The sequence below is a fragment of the Propithecus coquereli genome, unplaced genomic scaffold, assembly GCF_000956105.1.
Source record: "Propithecus coquereli isolate 6110/MARCELLA unplaced genomic scaffold, Pcoq_1.0 Scaffold283, whole genome shotgun sequence".
NCBI lineage: Eukaryota > Metazoa > Chordata > Mammalia > Primates > Indriidae > Propithecus > Propithecus coquereli.
In genome coordinates this window covers 1,540,424-1,548,345 of record NW_012148430.1, presented here as the reverse complement: position 1 = coordinate 1,548,345, position 7,922 = coordinate 1,540,424, and the positions used below count along the sequence as shown (strand labels likewise).

The following is a 7,922-nucleotide window of genomic DNA, read 5'->3' as shown; positions in this document are numbered from 1 at the left end:
TGTAAGAGTTTTATAAATATTCAACTTTAAGTCCTTAAATACATACATCGTTTTTGCAAATATTTTTTCACAGCTTCTGGCTAGAACATTTATTTCCTTAACATGGTCTTCCTAATGTCTTCTGAAGACCATGTTTTAAAATTTTGATGAAATTTAATTTATCAAATTTTTCTTTTATAGTTTGTAGGTTTTATATCCTATTTAGGAAATCACTGCCTAAGCCAAAGTCAATAAAAGATTCTCCTCTGTTTTCTTCTGGAAGCTTTTTTAGTTTATGATTCAAGTTAATTTTTGTATATGTTGTATGGAAAGAATCACAGTCCTTTTTTTTTTTTTTTTTTGCATGTAGACATGCAATTGTCCGGCATTATTTGTTGAAAAGAATATCCCTTCCCCTCTTGAGTTATCCTAGCATCGTTGTTGAAAACCAATTGCCCATATATGCATAGGTCTATTCTGAACTTTCTATTCTATCTGTCTATCCTTCTCTAATACCCACTGTCTTGATTACCATAGCTTTTATAATAAGTCTCAAAATCAAAGAGTATGAGTCCTTCAACTATGTTCTTTTTCAAAATTGTTTAGGCTATTCTAGGTCATTTGTATTTCCACATAAATTTTAGAAGAGCTTATTAATTAAAAAAAAAATCACCTGTTTGGATTTTGACTGGGTCTACAGATTTGGGAAAATCTAACATCTTACTTAACAATACTGAGTCTTCTGCTCCACATGCATGATGTATCTCTCCATTTATCTAGGTCTCTCTTTTTTTCCGTCTATTGTATTTCTATATATACTAGCAATTGCTGATATATAGAAACACAATAGACTTTTGTGTATCTGATCTTGTATCCTACAACCTTGCTAAACTCACCGATTAGTTCTTTTTTTGTAGATTCCTTAGGGTTTTATATGTAGATGATCATATTATCCAAGAATAAACACTTATTTGTCTCCAATGTTTATGTCTTTTTTTCTTGCTTTAATGTACTGGCTAGCACCTCTAGTACAATGCTGAAGACAGTGGTACCAGCAGAAATCCTTGCCTTATACACCAATCTTAGGACAAAGCATTCAGTCTTTCACCATAAAATATGATGCTAATTGAAGATTTTTTTGTAGATGCCCTTTATCAGGCTGAAAAAGTTGTTTGCTGAGAGGTTTTTTTTTTTTTTATCATAAATAAGTATTAAATTCTGCCAAATGCTTTTTCTGCATCTACTGATATAATGTAGTTTCTCTTATTTTTAGTCTGTTAATATGATAAATTTTAATACTTCTGTCTTTAAAAGTCATTTATTCCTCAAAGTTGAAATCAACTTGGTAGAATCTTTTGAGCATTTCGTGACTTACTAAGCAGGCACGAAAACATAGCATCAAGAAATTATTCAAGTGAAGGTAAACCCATCCCTTCTGATATTGGCTCTGGTTGCTGTATCACGATTCCTTTATCCAAGAAAGATGTAGAAGAGAAATGAAAGCCAAGTCTCCCCCAGCCCGGTCCCAGGTCAGGAACTCTTCATCTAAAGGTTGACTGGCAATGCCATATGACCAGCAATTACAATCCGCCCGGGAGCCTGGGTGGTCAGTCACTAAAGCCTGACTGCCAGGCTGATACATGAGGGAAAAATTTTAAAACAACAACAACAAAACAGGCACAGGAGCAAGAGATAATCTAGCAAGCAGGAGAAAAGAAGGAAGAAAAATCCACAGAGAGCTTCTGCTAGACTGCTTATCCTGGAGTGCATGTGCATAAATCCCCTGTATGTGCCCCTTCTGACAAAGCTGCCCTCCACACAGACACAGATCTCTAACCTCAAAGAAACAGAAGTACTCACGTTGTCTTTCAACACAACCACAACAGCAACCCACTGTCATCCTCTGCTATCCTGGTGAGTGCTAACTAATGTTCCCTGCATGTGCTGTTGGATCCTGCAGCTGAAGACGCACATGGATTGGTCCAGAGATTTGGCCTTGGTGTGGCTGGCAAACTAAGTCCCAGAACAAAGCAACACACAGTAAACTAGAGGGAAATCAAAAGTCTGACTCGTGGGCCCCAAACTCATCAGGCGTCGCATACCACTCTTCTTATTACTAAGTAAACAGAGTCTCGCCCGATCTCCAGAGCCTTCCAGGCCACCTTCATCGCTATCCTGCCAAAGAGCTGACTAACTCTAAACGCCTCAAACTCCCCAGCAGTCTCCAAAGATATCTCCCCATCCAGCCTGCTTCTCATCCTTAGAAATCTGTTTACAGGCATAATCAAGCAGAAATGACAAAACATCTTTCAGTAAAATCATTTTTAAATTAAAAAAAAAAGTTTCTAAATGAAATGAAACATTTGAAGTATCAATAATCCAGAACTAGAAACATCTGAGTGAATAAATTTCCCATATGGGAGCTTCACTTCAAGTGACAAGTATACATGATATTTTAAAAATAACTTAAAATAGTATACGAAAGACTCTAGCACATTCTTTTATATTTTATTATAAACATAATGTACCAAAATAACAAGTTTAACTCACCTGTCTTTTTGCTTCTCTTAGTTTTCTTTTGAGGGCTGTCAAAATTCTTTGTACTTCCCATAGTCTTTCTTCTTTAGATAAATCCTTTATCCCACCCTGCAGATCTCGATGTAAACAATTCAAAAGAAACTCCTAGAAAGCAATGCCAGCACTAAGTAGCATTCTATGTCTTCCTGTCTTAAACCAACAACATGTGCGATTTCTAAAGATGTATAATCAACTACTTTTCAATTATCATTTCATTAAAGGAGTGAAATAATGGCACTGATTATTTTTTCAAGGATATGATTGAAAAAGCACCCTTGTTATTTGTTCCATCTGGGAATTAGGTGCCCACTCACTAATTTACATTAGTTCATTGGTAGTTAATTCAGTCCCCCCCATCATCAACTAAGAAGAAATGGGAGCTCAGAGCAGATGAAAGGGAAGGAAAGCAAGTACGGATTTGATAATGTGCCTGCAAATAAATAATCTAACATAATTAAACTTCTTATTTAGTCTTCAATTTTTTTATTCAGTTTGACCCTTCCCGCAGCACATGGCATTATTTCTTACATCAAAGTAGCATGGTGAAAAAGCCCAGGATTTGGGGTCAAAACTTGGTTCTGTAGCTTAATAATCATGTGACACAGAGTAAATTATTTAACTTCCCTAGATTTCAATATTTGTATCTGTAAATTACGGCTGATGATAGCAACCTCGTCCAGATACGCAAACAGTTTTGGACTGTCTACACTGTGCCTGGGCACGCTTCATGCCTTAACCCATTTGTGGTAGTCGTCACATCAACCCTATGGGAGGGTCCATTTTAAAATGAGAACACCAAGGCTTAAAGGAGGTTAAGCAACTTGCCTAAAACTAGTTATTAATTAGGAGGAAAGCAAGAATTTAAAGCCAGGTCTTTTGATTTAAAAACTATGCTCTTTCCACCATGATATTCTGTCTTCTTTGGCATGAAATAGTACCAAATGGCAATTTCCGACTTCAGTGTGCCACGAGGAACGTGCCTAACGCAGCTGCAGCCACGCAGGGAGTCTCAGTAAGAAGACTGACCATCGTCTGTCTCCAGGATGGCCACGCAGGGGCGGTAGTAGGCTCGGGTGTGGGGCTGAGGGCACACACCTGTCTCCGGATCTCCTCCTTGATGCCGGCCTGGGTCTCGGGCAGCGCGGGCATCGTGGCCATGTTAGACCATCGCAGAGGTTTTGTCACTTGCTTTAGAACCACATTTCCAAAGAGTTCTTGCACATGTGTGAAAAACACATACAGGACTCGATTGCTGATCTAAGAAAAAAATTACAAGGTTTATAAGAAAACTATTAAAATTATCATTTTATTTCATTTATTTGTGTCTATCACAAAGTGCATCCTTTAATCCTGGACACATGAATGAAAATTCTACCCAGCAGTGACAACACAGGCTTTGCTAATTAATGGCTAATCTAAGAATATGGCAGAATGTGAGTTAAATCATGTGGTCAAGCACCATAAGGAATTAAAAGGGAAAAAAGCCAAGAAAAGGATGCAGATGCTGACGACCATCGATTTGTTCTTTTCTATCACTGCGATGTTAACTGATTAAAACATCTTATGTTCTTTACTTCCAACTTATTTTGAGACCTTTTAACAGGACAGTGAGGGAAACGAGAGCACGTGCAATTGCAAAGCTGGGCTGAGGCCGAGGTCCTCGCTGCAGAAACGCGCGCCTCCTGGGCGCACTCGGGCAGCCAGGGGTTAAAGGTGCTCAGGCGCTAGAAGACCCGGACATGAGGTTGGCTGAAATAAAAGAAGTTATTTCCTACCTAAAACTTACACTTACAACACACTTGAATCTTCTGTGATACTGTCATCCCTATTATAATAATATTCAGTGTCAATGTTACTAATATTTACCAGATTCAGAAATCCCAGCTAGTATGAATGATCAAACTGAAGTCTGAGAAACATTTTGCTTCCAAAATATAATCAATGAGCAATAAAAGAATCTTTGGTAAATGAAACACTCTAGTAACAGTGATAGTGATTTATGGTGGCCTACGATACTGGCCAAAAAGAGGGTTTAAAATTTTTTAAAAAATCATCTTTTTGGGGGAGACCTGACTAAATCATCAATATCTCTAATTAAAGAAAAATATATGCTCTATGACAGCACCAACTGAGCAGCAATCAAGAAAAACCAAGTATTTATGTTGCAAAAAGACATCAATTAACACACTATTTAATTCCCTGGAGCACATTCTCAGGCTGAGCGCCTACAACAGCCTCTCCCGGATCTGAATGAAACTCTCAGGGTAAAACAAAATGACAAAACAATGACAAAACAAATGTTAGGCCCCTTTGTGTGAGTGTGATGTGTGTGTGTGTGTAATTAAGCAATAATGCTATCTGATGAAACAACTATCATCTTTAAAATCCTACAGATGAACTGTGTAATTGCTTCTCCCTCTGCTAACGACAGATCACTGTCATCATCAGCAACTTGTTTATAAACCCACAGCAAAGACTGCACGATATTCAAATTACACAGCTACAGGCTAAAGGACAACTCTGCTCTGTTATGTGACATGTCAACACTGTCCACGCTGTAAAAGAAAGACGCCTATATTCAAACTAATCCATTATCTACCTTCTCTAGTCAATTGCTTCACATGCGACTGACAGAAAGTGTCCTCCACTTCTCAGTGTCGGAACAGAGGGGACCGTGTAGGGAAGACCATGTACCTGGACGGTGGGACTGAGCACTATAGAAATGTTCTGTATGTTCATTTTTGTTTCCAGTTCCTTGGCGATGACATGGTCCATGTGCACAATGAGCCAGGAGATCAGAAGGTAGTTACATTCCGGCAGTTCTTTGAGTAAGCGCTGGAACTCCTGTACTTTCTCACTCTCTGAGGTCCTCCCACAAGCCTCTTCGAATCGGGGCATAAGCTCTTTGGTAAGCAGATTCTCTGGAAGGTCTCGCAAATACTGCTTCAGCAAACTGGCTACCGTGTTCGGCTCATATTCTTCCAAGTTTGTAGACTCCTCTCGGTCATAGGCTGCTTTTAGCTCATCCACTTTTGATTTAATTCCTTAACGTTCAAATTCAGAAGAGAGAGAATACTAAGAAAAAAAACTCAAACACACAGCTTTCACCACCACTATACTCACCCTTGCTGGGGAGATTCAAGAACAGCCACCTGACCAATAAATAATTCATAACAAGAGGTTTATTATCTCAACAAGGGTCATATAATTTCTCTGTAAACACCATCGCTTAACAAAAAGCTAAAGGATAATTGGAAAGGTCAGTATTTTCAGAACAATCATAAATATTTTAAGCAAATATGCCAACTGATTCAGGAAAAAAAAATTTTTAAATTTAAAGATAGCTAGGTAAAAATTCAGGCAAAAATTAAACTACAATCCAAGCATAAGTCTTGTCCCACACAGGCAGCCAACTGCCTTTTCAAACTAGTCACGAGACTGACAACATAAAACGCAACTTGGCCTATACATAAGTATATTCCCAAAAGTTGTGGGTAAATTACTTTTTTATAAGCAAAAATTATATTGTAATTGCAAAAGGGAAGTTAGCTATCTAAACAAACTCTTTGAAAACTATTCTTCATTATATAGTCCCCAACTAAATTCTATTTTAAAGTTTGGATTCTTTAAGTGCTTCCTTAATCTAAATAGAACTGGAACAAAAGTAAATAAAGTTTGGGTTTCTAAAATCAAATTGTTTTGCTTTGCTTATTGGAAAGACACTCTAACACACAAAACAAATATTATCCAAACGTTATGTAAGTGTCTTTGTTTTTTTTTGAGACTGAGTCTTGCTCTGTTGCCTGGGCTAGAGTGCTGTGGTGTCAGTCTAGCTCACAACAACCTCAAACTCCTGGGCTCAAGCGATCCTCCTGCCTCAGCCTCCCGAGTAGCTGGGACTACAGGCATGCGCCACCATGACCGGCTAATTTTTTCTCTATATTTTTAGTTGTCCAGCTAATTTCTTTCTATTTTTAGTAGAGACGGGGTCTCACTCTTGCTCAGGCTGGTCTTGAACTCCTGACCTTGAGCGATCCTCCCGCCTCAGCCTCCCAGAGTGCTAGGATTACAGGCGTGAGCCACCACGCCCGCCCGGCATAAGTGTAAGTCTTTAGTCCAATTCGCATTGCATTAAGTGGCATAATTCAGTAACAGTGATTGGCCAGAAAACACAAAGTAGCTTTTTTCTTTGCTTTTAATACTTAACACTTTAGGCCAATTGTTTAGGCCACAAATTAAGGCTGACAGTTTCTAATGGTAAATGCCATCTAACCTGTGTAGCATCTTAGAATCACCACAGTGCTTACAGCTGGGCTTCGGCATGCCTTATCTTATGTGAAAACCTTGAATGGCATTACAATAAATCTGTAACTTACCCAACACTGACAAAATAAAATCAATAGCACCAAATACAAAAATAACAATATGAATTTACTTTTGCATAATATTTAAGACAGAAAAGTCAGAAGATAATTCCCATTGTCTTACTTTTATGACACTATGAGTAAAACATGAGCAATAACTTTAACTGAAATTCTCGGCAAAGATCTCCTCTCTTCGTCATTACGCATGTAATTTTCCCCCCAGCGAACTGCACATGTGGACAATTAGAATATATGTGTTTGGTTTGCTGTGACTCTGAAATTATTAAAATGTCTTCCTTTTAAAAAGTAGATATTCCAGCTGGTTCTCCTCTGCACGGGGCTGGTCCTCATCTGCAAGGGGCTGGTTCTTTTCTACAGGGACCACCAGCCTCTACTCTGCCTGTGGAGGAGACTTTCTAGAGTTTCTGGAGGAGGCTGGTTCTTTTCTGCAGGGAGAACTTGTCTCTGCTCTATCTGTGGGGTAGACTTTCTAACTTTCTACAGTTTCTGAATAAATCTCGCTTTCACTTTAAAAACAAACAAAACTGGACACTCCAAATAAAGCATTCCAGGGAAAGAAAGAGTATACAGGTACATTTTAATGCAAAAGATATAAAACATAGGTAATTAAAATCTCTAAAACCACTTAAATCGTCTTTCATATTAGTTTTAAAATTGGAACTGATACATAAATAAATGAGACTCAAAATCTACAGCAAAAAAAAAAAAATGTATTACTATTCAAAAAGGAAAGTCTTATCAGAAATGAATGTGGAATTACACCAAATTATACTATAATTAGCATCTGGGGCTACACTCTGCTTTCAGAAGTAATATAAATTTACTGACAATTATGAAGATAAATACCCAAAGACAAATTCATAAAAGTAGGCACTGGGAGCTTCTATTTAATAGATGTACAAATGTTGGAAAATTGCAAAGCAGCAAGTAAAATTTGTTATGGGGAATGCCCAAAGTTAAAAAAAAAAAAAAAAAAGTAAA

At 37.8% G+C, this 7,922-nt stretch overlaps 1 protein-coding gene across 2 annotated transcripts in view; it reads right to left on the bottom strand.

Annotated features, from left to right (window-relative positions):
- The window catches only part of RALBP1 (ralA binding protein 1), a 57,269-nt gene that overhangs the window by 21,229 nt on the left and 28,118 nt on the right, over nt 1–7,922 (bottom strand). Inside the window, exons 4-6 of one of the 2 annotated variants that reach the window (XM_012648384.1) lie at nt 5,251–5,600; nt 3,652–3,813; nt 2,530–2,661 (exon numbers count right to left, since the gene is read on the bottom strand). In XM_012648384.1, coding sequence (XP_012503838.1) covers nt 2,530–2,661; nt 3,652–3,813; nt 5,251–5,600 — 644 coding nt within the window. The remainder of the gene's footprint in view (nt 1–2,529; nt 2,662–3,651; nt 3,814–5,250; nt 5,601–7,922) is intronic. The other variant, XM_012648385.1, reaches the window with a different exon arrangement.